General features: G+C 38.5%; 1 protein-coding gene across 1 annotated transcript in view; it reads right to left on the bottom strand.

Moving 5' to 3' along the window:
• Window positions 1–19,156, bottom strand: part of LOC125457743 (coiled-coil domain-containing protein 150-like) — an 85,820-nt gene that overhangs the window by 50,797 nt on the left and 15,867 nt on the right. Inside the window, exons 8-15 of the mRNA XM_059651089.1 lie at window positions 17,968–18,011; window positions 17,782–17,874; window positions 17,320–17,427; window positions 13,273–13,397; window positions 12,117–12,294; window positions 3,881–3,949; window positions 1,754–1,846; window positions 663–746 (exon numbers count right to left, since the gene is read on the bottom strand). Coding sequence (XP_059507072.1) covers window positions 663–746; window positions 1,754–1,846; window positions 3,881–3,949; window positions 12,117–12,294; window positions 13,273–13,397; window positions 17,320–17,427; window positions 17,782–17,874; window positions 17,968–18,011 — 794 coding nt within the window. The remainder of the gene's footprint in view (window positions 1–662; window positions 747–1,753; window positions 1,847–3,880; window positions 3,950–12,116; window positions 12,295–13,272; window positions 13,398–17,319; window positions 17,428–17,781; window positions 17,875–17,967; window positions 18,012–19,156) is intronic.

The raw sequence follows: 19,156 nt of genomic DNA, 5'->3' as shown, positions 1-19,156 counted from the left end.
TGGTTATTCAACCTTCTGATTCAGAGGTCAGAGTTCTATCAGCTGAATCAAGGCTGATAAAATAGCACATTGTATGTGTAACAGAATGACAGATTGTTTTCAAATTAACTGGCTCCTGAAAAGACCAAAGGCATTTGAAGAAATACAGTTGTTCATAAAACTGTTTTTTAAAAATCACCAAGCAGTCAACTTTACAATTCCATGGACTTTCTTTTGACAAATATATACCAGTGGTTTTGTTGCTGAGGAAACACATAGCTATACATGAAAAGGAGGAGAGAGATAATGGGAACTGCAGATGCTGGAGATTCCAAGATAATAAAATGTGAGGCTGAATGAACACAGCAGGCCAAGCAGCATCTCAGGAGCAGATGCTGCTTGGCCTGCTGTGTTCATCCAGCCTCACATTTTATTATCATGAAAAGGAGGAGTTTGCCGACCATTGTAGAATTCATTTGATTTTCATTTCAATGATTTTAAGTGAACAAAATTCAGATTGAATCTATAAACAATAGTTGATCCACTGTGCCAAGTATCTCTCAGGCTGTAAAGATAAAAATGTATCCTTCACTATCTGCTAAATTCCATTGACTAGCATTACCATTTTTAATATCTCAGTTTCTACAACAAACTGAGAATTTGGTATTAGTAATTTATAATACCTGTAGCTTTCCCTTGTCATATGCCAACTTGTTTTTACTCTCCGTTATTTCAGCAAGGGCATGCTCCACCTGCTCCTGTGCATGCTGGGAAAGAAAAGAACAGATCTATTAAAAAAAGTGACGGGTACGGCTTTAAACATTCAGACTCATCACCGTTATTATAACTGTAGACACAAATGAAATATATTAGGTGTGATTTACTGTTACTCATCACAGAAAAAAAGGAAAATTAAATTATTAAGCTTCTCTCCATTGGGTTGTCCTTTGTTTCTGACTTTCTAGCTCATAAGGGATCATTCTTATTTACCGAATCTGCTGAGAAGCCGACAGTTGCAGATTCACATTTAACCCAATTTTGCTTTCCAATTCAAAGAAAAGTAAAATCGGAAGCGTATGGAGCAGATAATTGGCTGGTCTAATCTGATCCAGATGGTTTTCCACCTGAAAATTAGGTGCAAATCAGAACAGTTACAAAACACCTTCGGTAATGCTGAGTATATTAATTAATTCCTTGAATATTGCTAAAAAGAGAAACATATAAGTGGAAGATTTTGTCTTGCAATCAGCAGACAAACACAAAAGTGCCACATTTCAAAAACCATAACCATTTACACTAAAGGAGAAACAGGTGCTGTATGGTTGGCTTGTGACTTCTAACTTTTATTCATTTGGCAAACAATAAACTCTGGTTGGCCACGGTGCAGGAATTATCTCCATCCAAGCCTACAATCTCCTCCCAGGACCCTCCTGATTCCTCCTTTCTGCTGCCTGTGGTTTGATATTAAAGGTAGACTCCTTTGACAGTTGGTTGAGCTCTTAAAACGGATGGCCATATAAGGGAAACAGACAAAAAAATTCAATCAAATTTGGCAGGACACAAAAGAAGCCCTTTCTTCCAAGTTTCCAGAATGCACAACTGCACCCTGCTACATATATTGGAGCCATGGTATCGGTGTTTTCTCAATCTTAATAACATGGAAGAAATACTGAGAGAAACATTAACACTTTAATAATGTTGAAAGTAACACAAAACAGTTCCATTCCCAAACCTGCTAAGTTTTAAAGTTGTGTTTGAGCATTTTATTGCTCACCTGCTGACGTTCTAGAGCTGCTAATTGCTTTATAAGCTGTTCTTTTTCTTTCTCCTGTTTCTCCAAAGCAGCAGTCAATGCACCCACCTTAAGCTGCATAAAATAATTAAAGTTTTGTTATCAAAATCATAACTATGTAGATTTAAAAAATAATTATCTCAACTCAAAGTCAGAACTTAATTTCTTAACTGACCCTTTATCTTCAAAATCTCTTTACAATAATTGGCAATACTTCTGACGACAGCTGCTTGGACATGGGCTGAAGATTTCTGAGCTCAAGTTGCTTCTGGAATCACTGATGGGCATAGGATGGATTGATGTTTTCTGGATCAAACATTTCAGGAAGTCACCACCCACAGCCAAACAGAATTCAGAATCGTAAGTGGGCAGTCACCAAGAAAGAAGAAAGACATTGAAGAAATCACGCTCACGAGCAACAGTGACAAATCTTCAGGACATGTTATCCCAAGCCTGATATATACGGTGAAGAACCACATGGGGATCCATCAAAGAGTAGGAATGCAGTAGTTTATGACAATACAGTCAAGGGAACAGACAGGTAGTTCTGCTCACATGAAACTCATTTGGTATGTGGCTTCTCTGGTGCCAAGGAAATGGACAGTTCTGTGTCTTGTGTGTTCTGTGAATAACACATTCCCTAACAGTTCTTCTCTACATTTTCCTTTTTCTCTGGATTATGAGGTGAACTACAAGCAAACTGGCACAGTGTAAAAAGGATGAAACCGTTCAATGCATGGCCCAAAGACTGTGGCAATAATGGATTTTAATTCATGGACACTGGTACCAATACTTAACAAAAAGAGTTGTGCCAATGGGATGGTTTATACTTCAATCACGTTCCAAGCTAATTTACGGTAGTGACATGCCACTGATAGAATAAGGTCACAGCAAATTGATCAATACTCTAAGATCATATGAGGATAGCTTGATTGCCACAGATGTACTGTCACTGACTCCATTACATGTAGAAACCCAACCACATTGACAAATGTAAGAGTCTACTGTGTTCAACGCGCCTTAACAGCTAAAGTGGATAATTGTGGCAGTCTGGTCAAAAATGACATTGACCACATGGAAGATATACTTGTTGGCAGCCAATTGTGAAATAATGCAGATGGGGGTAGCACACTGGCAGGCACTGCTGCCTCACAGCACCAGGGACCTGGGTTCAATTACACCTCAAGCAACTGTCTGTATGGAGTTTGCACATTCTCCCCGTGTCTGCGTGGGTTTCCTCTGGGTTGCTCTGGTTTCCTCCCACAGTGCAAAGATGTGCAGGCTAGGTGGATTGGCTATGCTAAGTTGCCCACAGTGTCTAGGGTCGGAGGTGGGTCTGATGAGGTGCTGTTCGGAGAGTCAGTGTGGGCTTGATGAGCTGAATGGTCTGTTTCCACAATATAGGAATTCTGTGATTCTATGTATCCTCCATGTGGTTCTTCACCTTATGGTGCCAGGCCTGGGACAACATGCCTTCAAGATGTTTTCACCCTTGTTGGTGATCAGGATTTCTTCATTGACTTTCTTCGTACTTTTCCTTTCCTTTGCCTCCCAAAATACTTGATCCAGAAAATATTCAACCATCCATATCTCCATTAGTTATCCCATTGTTCTGATCTCAGATAAGAGGGCTAGACAGGATAGTTGCAGGAAGGATGTTCCGAGATCAAGAGAGGCCAAAACTGGGGCTAAGGACAAGGCGTAAACCATTTAGGAGAAGAGAAATTTTTTCACCCTGAGAGTGGTGAACCTGTGGAATTTGTTACAACAGAAGGCAGTTGAGGCCAAAACACTGTATAATTTCGAGAAAGAGTTGGATATAGCTGTTGAGGCTAAAGGGATCAATGCATATTAGAGAAAAGTGGGAACAGGCTATTGGGTTGGTTTCAACGTGAAGAAATGAAGATAAATAAACTGCTGCATTACACATTCCAGTGAATAATCAGGCTAAAGTGTTACAGAGTATTTTTACTATAACATTCTCTAATTTCACACAAAATCTCAGCAGTACACTCATCAGCAGTATTCCTTGTTCCCAAAAGTGACAGCAAAGATGGTATATTTGAAGACCACTGATATTCATAACCAAAGAATCTATTACTACTGCACCTGCTTTTCAGTCAGCTGTTTCTCAAATTTGTTCTTCTCCTCTGTAATATTGTCAATTGTCTTATTTGTCTGCCAGAAAAAAAGAATGATTTTTGTAAACCACAATGTTTAAACCACAGCTTGACAAAACAAAAATAAACATAAATTGAGGTTCTAAGATACAATTCAACACAATTTCTTAGTCATGAATTGGCAAACAAGATTCAATTATTAAGAAAGGATAAGTAAAGTATAAGTTAAATTAGGTATTACATTTGCAGAAATACTTACAACAAACTATAATATAAAAAGAACACAAATCTAACCATTGTTATTTGAAACCCAAAAGCTCCTTGGAATGGATTGAAAGAGAGAGGATGAAGAAAAACTTAGTGCAACAATAAAATGTGCTCCTAGACATTAATCAGGAGTTTTTTCAGGAGAAAGGACACTGCTAGTGACAGCCAATGATAAAAATTGCTACATTGTTATTACATAAATTCATAATTACACTTAAGAAATTATATAAGACAATAAGATATAGGAGTGGAAGTAAGGCCATTAGGCCCATCGAGTCCACTCTGCCATTTAAACATGGCTGATGGGCATTTCAACTCCACTTACCTACCCTCTCCTCGTAGCCCTTAATTCCTTGTGAGATCAAGAATTTATCAATCTGAGAGAACTGCATCATAGGAAGGCCAGAGAGACACTTCAGTGAAGAGGCCATACTAACAAGAAGCTCTATGTAGTGAGCAAAGCAGGAGTTGGCATCTGTGTTAGAATTCGCAGAATCTCTACAGTGTGGAGACAGGCCATTCGGCCACTACCTGACCCTGCGAACAGCATTCCACCTAGCCAATCCCTGTAAGCCCACATTTCCCACAGCCAAGCCACCTAGCCTGCACATTCCTGGACACTATGGGCAATTTAGCATGGCCAATCCACCTAACCTGCACATCTTTGGACTGTGGGAGGAAACTGGAGCACCCAGAGAAAATCCACACAGACAGAGATAGTTGTCCAAGGGTGGAACTGAATACAGGTCCCTGGTGCTGAGGCAGCGGTGCTAACCACTGAGCCACCATGCTGCAAAGTAGCTCACTGGACAATGAGCATGGCTGGATAAATGAAGCATTTCAGTGAGGACAATGCTGCTGCAAAAATGAATAAGCTGGCAGGTAGAACAAGCACAGAAATTGACCCAATGCTGTATGTCAATAATTGGAATAGTGATGAACACAAAGACACCAATGAGGTGAACACAGTGGAAATGCCTTATAAATATTTACCAAGAAATATGCACTCCAATAAATACACTGCCATTCTCTGGTCAATGTCAAATACTGTAATTAGAACTGTCAAGAGTAAACTGAAATTTGGCATAGCTAAGGGCATGTAGTGGGTAATATTACATCTACTGTCCATTCTAAACCCTGGTAAATTTCTCAATAAAGAAGGAATTAAGGGTCTAATGATGACCACGGAATCATTGTCAATTGTTGGTAAAACTCATTCGGTCCACTAATGTTCTTTAGGAGCACCGACTCCAGACCTACAGCAATGTGGTTGGGTCTTAACTGCCCTCTGAGCAATTCGGGATGGGCAACAAATGCTAGTCTAGCCAGAGACACCCACATCCCGAGAGTGAATTAAAGAAAAACACAATCTTCCATACCACTTGTGATTATTCCTCACTCCCTCAGTGGTGTTGTGTCATAGCAGTAGCATTCCTACCTTTGAGCCAGCGTCTGAGTTCAAGTCCCTGCTTCAGGGGTGTGTAATGACATCACTAAACTGGATGTTGAAAAAATTAAAATATCTGTACATTTTAAAGTTAAAATTCTCCCACTCAGAGACAATACTTCAGTATGTATCAAGGCCAACAATCCTGCTCAATGCTTGACGAGTGTTTTTCTTTAAAAAATTTGAAATAGACCATATAAATTTCTTAATCTATATCATATATCTAGCTACATGATCCTGAATGGATAATTTTACAACTCCATATTATATATAGGATTGTAATGTTCAAGTTGCCAATTTTTTGACATTTGCGTGGATATGGATATTTATGTTAAGTGAAAAATGTGGCAGAGAAATAACATTAAGCCCAAAATTAAAAAAGATTTTGCTATGGGCATTATGTGTCAAATTCATTTTATGTTAAGGTTAAACATATTCACAGTTAAGGTGGCATATATTTTAAATTTGATATATTTTTATAATTGGAATTATATTATTTAATATATTTCAAATTGCCTGTAAGATATTAAAACACTGCTAAAAGAATTCAAAATGTTGAAACTGTTCACCTTGCACTCATCAGAACTAGAGCACGAAGCAGACTTGAGGAAAAGGGAACATCATTTTAAACGGAATGACAAGATAGTCCTGATAGGTCCTTGGTGTGAAGATTCAGCAAGAACAGTTAATTATCTTAATCAGGCAGATTCTGATTGATTCAGGCTGTTGCTTGTGGAAATAGCAGAGAATTGGGTGACTCCATAATCCCTTTCTTCAAGTCTGTTGCTTATGTTCTAATTCTGAGGGCATGACAAAATGCTTCAACTTCTTTTGTTCGTTTAGCAATATTTAAATTCTGCAACATCAAAACATTTATAATAATAAATGATTTCAACAGTTTGATACCGCATTGTAAGTGGTGCTGTGACCCACTATACCACCTACATTTACATGCCTGTCAAACGGCTGAATTCAATGTGTGTGAAAATTGGCTTGGACATGAGCAAAGAATGGATAGTATTGCATTTGCTGCCAATGTTAGACCCTTCTAGGTGTTCAAAATTAAAAATTTAACACAGTTTAGAATGATCAGTAATAGTGATACTACCCACTGCATGTCCCTGGCTATGCTGAATTTCAGTTTACTCTTGTCAATTCTAACTGCAATATTTGACATTGACCAGAGAGTGGCAGTGTGGTTATTGGAGTGGATATTCTGGTAAATATTTACAAGACATTCCCATTGTGTTCATCTTATTGGTGCTCGGAGAACTTCTGTCTGTGTGTTCATCGCTATTCCTATTTTTGGCATATAGTACTGGTTCCATTCCTGTGCTTATTCTACTTGCAAGCTTATTCATTTTTGCAGCAATGCTTCATTTCTGCAAACATGCTGGTTGGCCAATGAACTACTCTGTGGGGTAATGGCTCAGTGGTTAGCACTGCTGCCTAATAGTGCCAGTGCAGCAGTGTGGATCTTGCAGATGCTCTTGGGATTGCAGGTATATTTAAAGATTTATTATAGTTTGTTTTACAGCTATTTCAATTGTTATAATTTACTAATGGAAGATTTTTTCCATTTTGTTTTATTAACATTCAAAAAAAAACAAAAAATTTGTGATTTTTTTCAAACTGACTTATTTTAATGTTTTTGTTTAAAGAGACTACAGTGAATGGCTGAGATTTTTTGTTCTTAATTCAGAAATTAATCAAAGTTATGTGTTTTAGAGAGTTTTCAATTACATGCAAAAGGATTTTTTTTGAAAAAAAATTATGTTCTCGTTCCAGAGAATTCTATATGTGTACAGCTGCAGAAAAGATAACTTTTTCATCAAGGACTTTATTGAAAAGGACTCACTTTTATTCAGTTAATCAGCTAAATGTTTGATTTTATTTAAAATTTATATGTTTGTTTTTTAAAAATTCTTTTAGATTTTAACATTATTTTCTGTAAGCAATGAAAGGTAGCTAATTTTATAGGTAAGGTGCTATTGAAACTTTTTTTTAGTCTCAATATTATTAAAGATCATATATAAAGTACAGAGTGAGATGGCTAGTGAAATTAGAAAAGTAATTATCCAGCAGGATCAGTTATATAGATGGATGACTACCAGGAAAGCTAAGTAGTTGTTCAAAAGTCGCTGGTGGCTGTTCCTCTATCAAATAGATATTCAGTTTTTGGATCAGTTGAAGGGGATAGTCTCTCCCAGGAAAATGGAAGGGTCAGTCAGTTATTGGACACTTGCAATGGTTCTTATGGTAGGCAGTGTTTGACAAGGTTTAATAGAATTATTGTTATAGCAGACTCTCCTATCAAGGGCATAGACAGGTGATTCTGTGGTAGTGAGTGTAAATTTAGGATGGTTTGTTGCTTTCCTGGTGTTAGGATTATGGATGTTTCTAAACGTTTCAAGTATATTGTTAAACGTGGGATTGAAAAGCCAGAAATTATTGGATACACTGGGAGGAAGGACATTTATAGGGAAAAGATTAAAGCAGTACAGAGTGAATTTAAGAGATTAGGTAGAAGATTAAAAATGTAACCTAAAAAGTAATAATCTCTGGTTTACTCCCAATGTCAAACAAGGGGAAATCAAAACGTTAAAGGAGATAAACCAATGGCTGAAGAGCTGGTGTATAGTTCAGGGATTCAGGTTTTTGGACAATTGGAAAGTCTTTTGGGATAAAAAAAGACCCGTTCAAAAAGGACAGGTCGAACCTAAACTGGAAAGGTACCAATTTCTTAGCAGGGAGATTTGCTCATTCTATTAAGGAAAACTTTACACTAATAGAATTATTCCACTAGCCTTCTCTAAGTAGCAGTGTAAATGGAAGGATTGTTGGGATAGGTTCTGAATGTGAGGAGAGCACATCAATTAAAAAACAAAGACAAGAGAGAGTCAGAGCATGCAGTAACTCTGAAGAACTAAACTACATTTATTTCAATGCAAGGGGTCTTATGGGGAGGTCGATGAACTCAGGGCATGTTTAAGAACATGGGATTGGGATGTCATAGCTGTTGCAGAAACTTGGCTGAGAAACAGACAAGATTGGAAGCTAAATGTTCCTGGTTTTAGATGCTATAGAAAGGATAGAAAGGAAGGGGGTGGCATTTTTGATGAAGGAATACATTACTGCTGTCACTAGGGAAGATATTTCTCAAAAATCATCCAGTGGAAATATATGGATAGAAATTACAAGACAGGAAAGAAAGATCACTTTGATGGGATTGTCCTACAGATGCTCCAATAGGAAAGAGAAACTGAGAAACAAATATGTCGGGAGATCTCAGATATATGTAAGCATAATAAAGGTTGTAATAATGGGGGATTTAATTTTCCAAACATTGATTGGGGCTACCATAGTGTTAAAGGTTTGAAAGAAATATGCTCAAGAAAATTTTCTTTATCAATATATGGATGTTCCTACTAGAAAAGGAGCAAAACTAGACTTTCTTTTGGGCAATGAGGCAGGACAGGTGACTGAAGTAAAAGTGCCAGAACACTTTGGGTCTAGAGATCATAATTCTATTAGTTTCAAAATTATTATGGAAAAGGATAAGCCTTCCACAGAAGTTAAAGTTTTTAAGGCAAATTTTAATAGTATGAGACAAGAACTTTTAAAAGTTGATTGCAGTGGACTGTTCACAGGTAAAAGGACCTGATGACAGAGTGAGGGATTATGGGTAATTGAGTGTACGTTAGCTTGATGGAAACAGTCTTGCTCAACCTGACCTAACAGCAATGCTGTGAAAACTGTTGCCTACTGGATGGGGTCCTGCTTGTCTGCTTTTATCTGCTGGGTTTTCTGAGACTCAGGAAACGCAGTTGACCAGGCAGACATTGAAACCTTTCAATGGAGGCCACCTGCCTTTATTTCAACAGGATTTCTACAATCAACCTACTGCCCGGGAGGCTCACATTAACTCCAGCCCACCAAACTGCCATGATCCTGTGCAATTCCCCTACCGCCCAACAGGTCCATAGCAGATGCCACCTCCCTGGCCCTGGAACATGTGGTTAACAAGGATACCTACATCAGGATCCTACATACAGACTACAATTCCGCTTTCAATGGAATAATTCCAAACAAACTTATCTCTAAACTCCAAGACCTAAGTCTCAGTTCCCACCTTTGTAACTGGATCCTCAACTTCCTGACCCATAGACCGCAAATCGATGAGAAGAGGCGACAACGCCTCCTCCAGTATAACCCTCAACACTGGTGCCCTGCAAGATGGCGTACTCAGCCCCCTACTGTACTTATAAAATCATGGCTGTGTGGCTAAATTTTACCTCAATTACATTTACAACTTTGCTGACAACACCACTGTTGTAGGTCAGATCTTAAACAACGACAAGACAGAATACATGAAATAGACCGAGTACTGAGCAGCACGGTATAAAGACAATAATCTCTCCATCAATGTTACAAAGGAGCTGGTCAATGCCTTCAGGTAGCAGAGTGGACGGCACACCCCTGACTTCATCAACGATGTTGAGGGGGAGACGGTTGAGAGCATCAAGTTCCTGGGAGTGATGATCACCAACAATCCATTCTGGTCCACCCGCATCATTGCAATGGTGAAGAAAGCATAACAATAATTCTACTTGCTCAGGAGGCGAAAGAAATTCTGCACGTCCACTGGGATTCTTAACAATTTTTATAAATGCACCATGGAAAGCGTCCGTTCTGGATGCATCACAGTGTGGTATGGCAACTGCTCTTGCCAAGACCACTAGAAACTAGAAAGAATCATGAACAAGGTCCAGTCCAAACCAGCCTTTCAACCGCTGACTCCGTCTATATTTCTCACAGTCTTGGGAAAGCAACCAACATAATCAAAGACCTCTTCCATCTTGGTTATACTCTCTTCCACCTAGCAGAAGATAATAAAAACTGAATACACACACAAACAGACTGAAGAACTACTTCTTCCCCACTGTTATCAAACATTTGAACAGATCTTTCAAATGTTAATTTTGATCTCTCTCTCTGTACCTTGTCTATGGCTGTAACACTATATTCTGCTAACTTATCTGCTACCCTGATGCACTTTGTATGGTACAATATGCCTGTACAGCATGCAAAACAACACTTTTCACTATATCTTACAGCATGTGACAACACTAAATTAATCAATTTATTTTCATTAATCTGAAAGTAGACAAGCTTTGTGAAATGTTAAATTCCTGTTTCAGATATTTTATACTTAACTTCCCACTCATCCAGAAAATACAACTGTTCTTAGTTCAACTGGGCTAAAATCAAATTGAATACCTTACTTAGCTGTCTTTGCATTTATCAAAGTGACTTCAGCTGGATGAAGTTTAGCATGCTGTTGAAGCTATAAGTGTGTTTTTTGGACATTTGTTGAAATCTGATGAAAGAAATACTACTCACAATCAGTAAATTGCGCGTTCCTAAAACTTGGTATATTATGCAATTCCAACATATGGAATCAACTTATACAATCTTAATGTTGGATGCTAAATGAACATGAATCTACAAATTATCTCTACATTAAATGAAAATCATACAACATCCCAGGAATGGCTGCTGGATTTTAGTGCTGGCATTTGGCTGACGTTTATTTGAAATGCACACAATAGCAGCTCCTACATAACAGCAAGAGATTATGTCTTTTCAAGATTTATTTTTAGGAACTGAAATAACAACAGGTTTTTTTGTTTTATGTTCTCAATTTTAAATAATGCTATCGCCTTTGCCATAGCATTATCCCCTACTGCTCTTCGTTTTTTAAGTCATGATTAAAAATCAATTAAATCAGTATTTTTAGCCTACACAAAGCGATACCAAATTTTGATACATTATAATTCAGAATTGTCAGGAGCTGTTGTGGGAATCCTTTGTGATTAATCGAGGTAAATTGGCATCTGTGAACTACGCTACTTCAGGGCAACAGAAAGCACAACTGCAGGTTTCACACTGAAAATTGTACACAGTTGCTTAGAGATCTGCCATGAAGCTATCTCGTAGTAGAATAATGTTGGACAAAGCCCAAGCAGAACATCAAAGTTAATAAGTAAAATTGAATAGTTTTATGAATTACCAGTCGGTAAAGTAACAGTTATATATCTGCTAAGATCAATATAAATACAAGTGCATGGTATTGCACATTTCAGTTGTTTGTTTCATCAATTTTCAGTTGCAGAATCTATTACCATGTTTACAAGAAGAAAAATATAAAAATGTTAGTTTCAATTTTCTCAGGTATAATACAAGTAGTTACAAAAATTAAAAGCATAGTATTAATATATTGTAGCATGTCATATTTAACAGAATCTAATCTATGCAAAGCCGAGATAGCAAGAACTGCAGATGCTGGAGTCAAATAAGAAAGTGTGGAGCTGGAGGAACACAGCAGGCTAGGCAGCACCAGAGGAACAGGAACAGGCGTTTCGGGTCAGGACCCTTCTTCAGAAATGGGAAGGGAAGCTGCTTCGCTTTCCTCCTCCTGGTACCAAACTTACAGCAAAATCAAAGTTACCTGGTCCAGTAGGGTTTGCTTTCCTTGTTTGATACATTCACATTCATTAACTGCAGCCTTTAATTCCTCTTTCAGCTGGGCAATTGCAGACTCAAGAAGCAACTTATGCGCTGTTGCCTTTTCCTCCACTGTTTCAAGTTTCTGCTTTATCTCAGTATGCTCCAATCTTAACGTTTCTCTGATGAGTTACAATAAAAGCTTTGTGAAAAGAAATCATTTGCAGTGTAGTTTTGTAACACATATCTGAATAATGAAAAAAATCTTGTAATTATACTGACTAGGCATGGGTAACATAGTTACAGATAAAATCAAGTATCATATTTTTCAGAAATAAAATAAGAACCAATTGAAACTTTTATTAGAAATATCAGAAATAAAGATTCAACTCTTTGACTCTCAACAACGTTACAGATACCGAAACCTCAATGAAGGGCCACCTGTTTCCACTTTAAAATTCCTTATTCCTTAGTCCAGTTGTGCTTGGTTTCCTTCTGGAAAACATCTGCTTCCCATGGTGCTGGCTTCTTCAGTTAATGTCTCTTCATGAGATAGCTAGCCACACTGCTAACACAACTCAATTGTTTCTTAACATGAGTTCCTTAAACTCCTCTTGCACAGTCTTTTGACTTCAGTGCTTTCTCTTACTGATGTCACATCACTTAGTACTTCCTTGAGGGCTAATCAACTTCAGAGACTGCTCAGCTAACAGCACTATTTCTGCGAAAACCTAGTCTCTCTGACAGAAATCTGTACGCTATCTAACCTTTTGGATGGTTCTCTTTCTAAAAAGACTATTTCTGCTTGTTTTCCTGTGTCATAGAACATTTTCTCACTAGGAAATATCCAATATTTTCCCGTCTTCTCTTCCTTGTTATCTGAAGTCCTGAACTATTCATGTCACTCACAGAACTCAAAAATGAAACGGAATTCTTCCCTTCTTAACACACATAATATAGAAACACAAATCAAACTTAAAGCTTATCTGTCCATATTGGAACCCAAGATTCTAAACAATAATACTTCATTAACTTTCATCACAGTTCACTGTATCAAATCCAAATGAACTATACAATATAACTAACTGTGTTGGACTATGATTCATCATATTGCTTCTTAGATTATGAATGGACAGAACAATGACAAATTTAATACTCACAACTCAGTCTTTAGCTGTTGCTTTTCATTCACTGCACTGTGCAGTTCTGCTGAAATAGCTGCTCTTGCTGCATCCAGTAAAAGATCTTGTTCTTGCAACTTTACTTTCATTTTCTCCTGCTCAGCCTTTTTAGAAGGTAGTTAGATAAAGTAATAAGCTTAAAAATAGATTATATCTTCACTAATGATCTACATCATTAAACTACAACTGTAACTATAGACCGTAAAGCATACTGTGGAGAAAGGCGATAAATCCAGTTTATAGTTAAGAGAATATTATCAAGCTAGTTGAGCTTTACTAAAAAAGACAGAAAATATTAAATGTAGTGAATTTTAAAAGTACAAAAGCTTGTTGTCACTCTGAATAAAAACCAAACAACTGAAGCTATTTGTAATCCTCCTGATCTCTCTGAGGTTTTTGATACAACATACACATGACAACTCTATTGACGCAGTTGGTGGAAATGCTGTATTTGGTTTCACTTTTACCTATCCAATTCTAGCAAGAGTGTTTTATTCCTCCATCTGAGAACCCATTCCAGGGTGCCTCCTTTTACTGATCAAAATGTTGCCTTTGGAAACATAATTAGAAAAACAAAGAGAGAAAGATAGAAAATGGGAGCAGGAGTTGGCTATTCAGCCCTTCTAGCCTGCACTGCCATTCAACATCATCATTGCTGATCATCCAACTCAGTTCCCTGTTCCTGCTTTCTCCCCTTACCCTTGGATTCATTTAGTTCCATGAACTACATCAAACTTTTTGTTTTGAAAGCATTCAAAGTTTTGCCCTTGGCTACTTTCTGTGGCAGAGAATTCCACAGGCTCACTACTCTCTGGATGAAGAAATTTCTTTTCATCTTAATCCTAAATGACCTAGCCCATGTCCTGAAACTATGATTGCTGGTCTAGATTCCTTGGTCATTGGGAACATGCTTCCTGCATTGGCCTGTCTGATCCTGTTTGAATTTTATAGGTTTCTAGGACATCCCACCTCATTCTTCTATACTTCAGTGAATAGAGTCCTGAGCAGTCCAGGCTCTCTTCATACATCAGTCTTGCCATCTCAGGGATCAGTCTAGTAAACAATCATTGTCGACATGGTGGTCTTCCCAGGCAACTGTTACCCTTGTTCTTATAGGTAGCAGAGATCATGAGTTTAGAAGGTGCTGACAGAGCTGCTTTGACAAACTGTGGACTGAATCAATGATCATACTTCTCTCACTTGAAACCAACTTAACCGAGACCTGTACTACACACGTGTACCTTTTACGTAATTGGGTCAGCAGGCAGCTCCATAATTTTGGACAGTTAAGGGTTGCAAACTCCAGTGAAAACCAATGCCTCCTCCTCTACTGTTGTCAATTGATAAATCTGTGTTATTACACCTCTTCAAGTATAAAGAGATGGGCCCTGATACATCCTGCAAAACTACTGAAGAGCTGTGTCAGGGCTTTGGTGCAGGAGCTCTGAGGGTAATGTTGCAGGCACAATTGTTTCAAGTTGCTTCATCAATGACCTCTCTGTGGCATAACTTCAGAACTGAGAAGGTTCACTGATAATGGCAGCCTTCAGTGCTAATTGAGACTTCTCAGGTACTGCAGCAATCCATATCCACATTCAGCAAGACCTGGACAACATTCAAGCTTAAACTGACAAGTGGCAAGTACCACTTATGCAACACCAGGCAATAATTATTTGCAAAAAGGGAGAATCTAACCATCTTCCTTTGAAAATCATGGCATTATCTTTGTTATCCTTTCCCCTACCATAAATCGCCTGGGGTTTACATGGCTCAGTGGTTAACACTGCTGCCTCACTACACGAGGGACCCGGATTCAACGCCAGCCTTGGGTGACTGTCTACTTGCATATTCTTCCTGCGTCTGCATGGCTTTCTGCTGGGTGTTCCAGTTTCCTCCCACAGTCCAAAGATGTGTAGGCTAGGTGGACTGGCCATGGTAAATGTGAAGTTATGGGGATGCAGCTGGGTTTGGGTGGGATGCTTTTCCAGGGTCGGTGCAGACTTGATGGATGAAACATTCTTTTTCCACACCGTAGGGATTTCATGATTCTACTCTGATCAGAAATTGAACTGGACCAGGCAAATAAAAGCCCTGACCATCCAGAAGGCATGATTCAAGGGTGTGACAGATCACTGTCCAATTATAGAGACAAGGGCAGCTCCAACAACAATCAATACTATTCAGAACCATGCCGCCAGTTTGATTTGCCTTCCACGCATCATATTTTTTTAAAAAATAAGATTTTCTGGTATTGTGGACAGTAAACTCCCCTAAGGCCGAAGCTCTGGGTTCGAGTCTCACATCAGGATCTAATGACCCAGGAAGGTGCATTCACAATGTGGCCAAACAAGTTGAGTATCCCTCCTGTATAAACCAATGGTGGGCGTGAAGAATGGTAAAGATTCTTGGTCAGCTATCAGATAGAAAGAATACTAGCATCTCTACCATCTCTATCCATAACTTCAAGATACAAAATCGAAATAAAAAGTGCAAGGTAATCTAACAACTTAGACTCCCGGAGTGAACTGTATATCACAAACACACCACTTTAAACACATACGCCTACACTTTCACCACAAAGTAGCAGAGGTGTGCAGCATATACAAGATGAAATGAAGCAACTCACCAAGCCCTCTCTGACAGGACCTTCCAACCGATCTAGAAGAACAATGGCAGCAGATATACAGAATCACTTCCACATTGGAGTTCCTCTACATGACACACACCATCCAGACTTGCACCTATATAACTTTTCTTTCATTATTGCTACGTCAATAACACAAAATACCCTGCCTAATGATGTGCTAATACTATATAGGCTACAGCAGGCCAAAAAGGCAGTTTACTACCATATTGTCAAAGGCATTTGTGATGGTCAGAAAATGTCCTTGTTCATATACTGTGAAACAAAACAGACACATGAACTATTGTAACAATTCCCCTCCCTTCACTGAAGTCTGCCTAACATGCCTGAGAGATTCCAGATCGCACTCAACAGCTGAAAGGGAAGTCTGCTCCCGTGGCATCCTCTCCTTCCAGACAAAGCCCCAGCAGTGGTGTTGCTGTGATTTAATGCCAGCTCAACTGGGTGCGTGCTCATTCTGTAAAGAGGCAGGGGAACCGGAAAGTAACACATTAGATAATGGCCAAATTAGATGATGCTGAGATTCCAACAAACAGCCAAGGAGGTCTGACCCCATCTTTTGGACCCTTTGTCAAGATTCTTGCCATACCAACAACATTCTGGCCAATTCACACAGCATTGCCGAGACAACAAGGTGTGGAGCCGGATGAGACAGCAGGCCAAGCAGCATCTTAGGAGCAGGAAAGCTTATATTTCAGGCCTAGACCCTTCACCATACGGGAGGACGGACACCCCTGGACTGACCTTTCTCCTCCCTACCTCCCCACCTACACTCACCATTACTGGCTCCATCCCCGCCTCTTTAACTTGTCTGTCTCCTCTCCTCTCTACCTATCTTCTCCTCTATCCATCTTCAATCCGCCTCCCCCTCGCTCCCTATTTATTTCAGGACCCTCTTCCCCCCTCCCGCATTTCGGATGAAGGGTCTAGGCCCGAAACGTCAGCTTTCCTGCTCCTCAGATGCTCCTTGGCTTGCTGTGTTCATCCAGCTCCACTTCTTGTTGTCTCGGATTCTCCAGCATCTGCAGTTCCCATTATCTCTCACACGGCATTGCCTCCTGAATATACTACTTTCAAGTGTTCTTCTAATCGTGAAGTTGCTATTTAGCCCTGATTAGATTTTCCCTCTCCAAACAAATTTCTATTTGTCATTAAATTTTGTCTGGCACGTAAAACTTTTACTATAAGATGGCTTTCAAATCTCTTTCAAAAAGCTTCATATACCATGAAAACTGCATACCATTTATCTATACAATTGTTTGCTACATCAAAACAAAGTTCTATCCAATACATCTTTCAAACTTCTAATAAAATATTCTTTATAACATATTAGTGTAAATTTAGAAGAAAAAAGTTAACACAAAGTAATTTGCTTTGCAAACCTTTCGGGACGCTTCATGTTCTGATATAAGTTTAGTATTGTCCACAGAAACAGAGCATAGTGCACTACTTAGTTCAGTGCACTGTCTATCTAGTTGGTCATTCAAAGCCTGGCAGAAGAAAACAACAAGATATAAAATCTTCAAACATGCCAATTTACACTGTGATTACAGAACAAAACAGGAACTACAGCAAGTTAATGAAGACAACGTACAATGGATATGGAAACCTGAAACAAACTCAGAAAATGCTGAAGAAACTCAATAGATTTGGCAACACCTGTGGTGACACAAACAGAATTAATGTTTCAAGTTAGGTATGACTCTTCTTCACTCTGAACAGGAGTCATACCAGATCTGAAATTAAAACTGCCACTCATCTAGTTAAACGTAATCCAATGCAAATAGGAATTGTACTAGACGACATAATAATTAAATAACATCAATAACAAAAGTCACTTTCACCTGCATTTTTTCTGCCACATCTTTCAATGATGATATCTCACTCTGTAGTTTGAATTTTTCTTCTTGCTGTTTGCTTAATATCAGTTGTGTTTTCTGAACAGATAAATGTGTTTCAGAATACCAATGATTTGAGGTTATAATCAACAACAAATAAACATCAAAAGATTCTTTTTTTAGCTAACTCACTTTGTCTTCAACAGCCATCTGAGATATAATGGATTCTTTCGTATCTAGAAAGAAAAACCACACGCTATCAAATGGATCTCCGTAGGATGGGCAAGAGCCAAAGCTTTTCCATTAAGCATTTCATGTTTCCAATCAAGTCACAAACAAAACACGGCCACATCACGGTACCACAGTAAAAGTGACTCTAAAATTGCAAGTGTAATTGTGATATAGTCAAGAAAGGTGGTCCTAGGTTATTAGCAGTGTATTTTTTAAAAACTTAGAGAACTTAGGCAAAGCCATTCAGATAGCTCCATGATAACAATTCCACTCCTAATGTATGCAGACTTAAATGTCAAAAGTTTGAAACCTAATCCATAATCTTCATCCAGAATTTGCTGAAGTTCTAAAGTACAAGAAGAATGGAAAGCTGTCATCCTCATCCAGTCTGGCCTGTGTGTGACTCTAGTTCCATACCAACATGGTTGGATCTTTAGCGCTGTAATGGTCTGGTAAGTCACTCAAATTGCTTTTAGTTAGAGATGGCCAGGCTGCCAGTGACATCATTCCTTGAGAAATTAAACAAATGTTTCTCCAAAGAGTTAGTATAAATTTTGCAGAATTACATGCATTGCAGTGGCAGAACACACCATTTTATCTTGAAATGGTGCATAATGTGAACTGCACATAAATGACTGCTACGTAACAATCATTTCATATGCACTAGCATTCAATACACTCTGAAACACAGAAGTTATAATTAACTTTAGAAATTGTTAATAAATATAAAGATACAGGTAATTTTGTTTCATAAGGTAATTGGCTAAATTGCTAATTTGGAGAATTGATGCAACCACAATGGACTAAGTGACTTCCTACTGTCTGGAAAGGAGGTTGCGAGGTTCCACTACAGGTGATAAAACTTCTCCTTGGGGAATCTCATCTGTCTCAGGCTTGCTTCTGGCTAATATTGAGGCAAAAGTACTTCCTTAAAACTCCTAATGGTTAAGATCTTCTGTCAAAAGCCTTCTTTCTTCTTCTGTGCAATTTCCACTCTCAGCTTTCTTAATTTCATTTCCTGTCACCAATTGGTCTCAGAAGGACTGCATATCTGTCGCAACATTTATGTGAACAAGTTTAACACAGCTTGCTTGCAAATCTAGCAACTCACCAGAACTCCTCCAAGACATACCACAGTACTTTCACAAAC

The sequence above is a fragment of the Stegostoma tigrinum genome, chromosome 14 (genome assembly GCF_030684315.1).
Source record: "Stegostoma tigrinum isolate sSteTig4 chromosome 14, sSteTig4.hap1, whole genome shotgun sequence".
NCBI lineage: Eukaryota > Metazoa > Chordata > Chondrichthyes > Orectolobiformes > Stegostomatidae > Stegostoma > Stegostoma tigrinum.
This window is presented reverse-complemented; position numbering and strand designations above follow the sequence as displayed.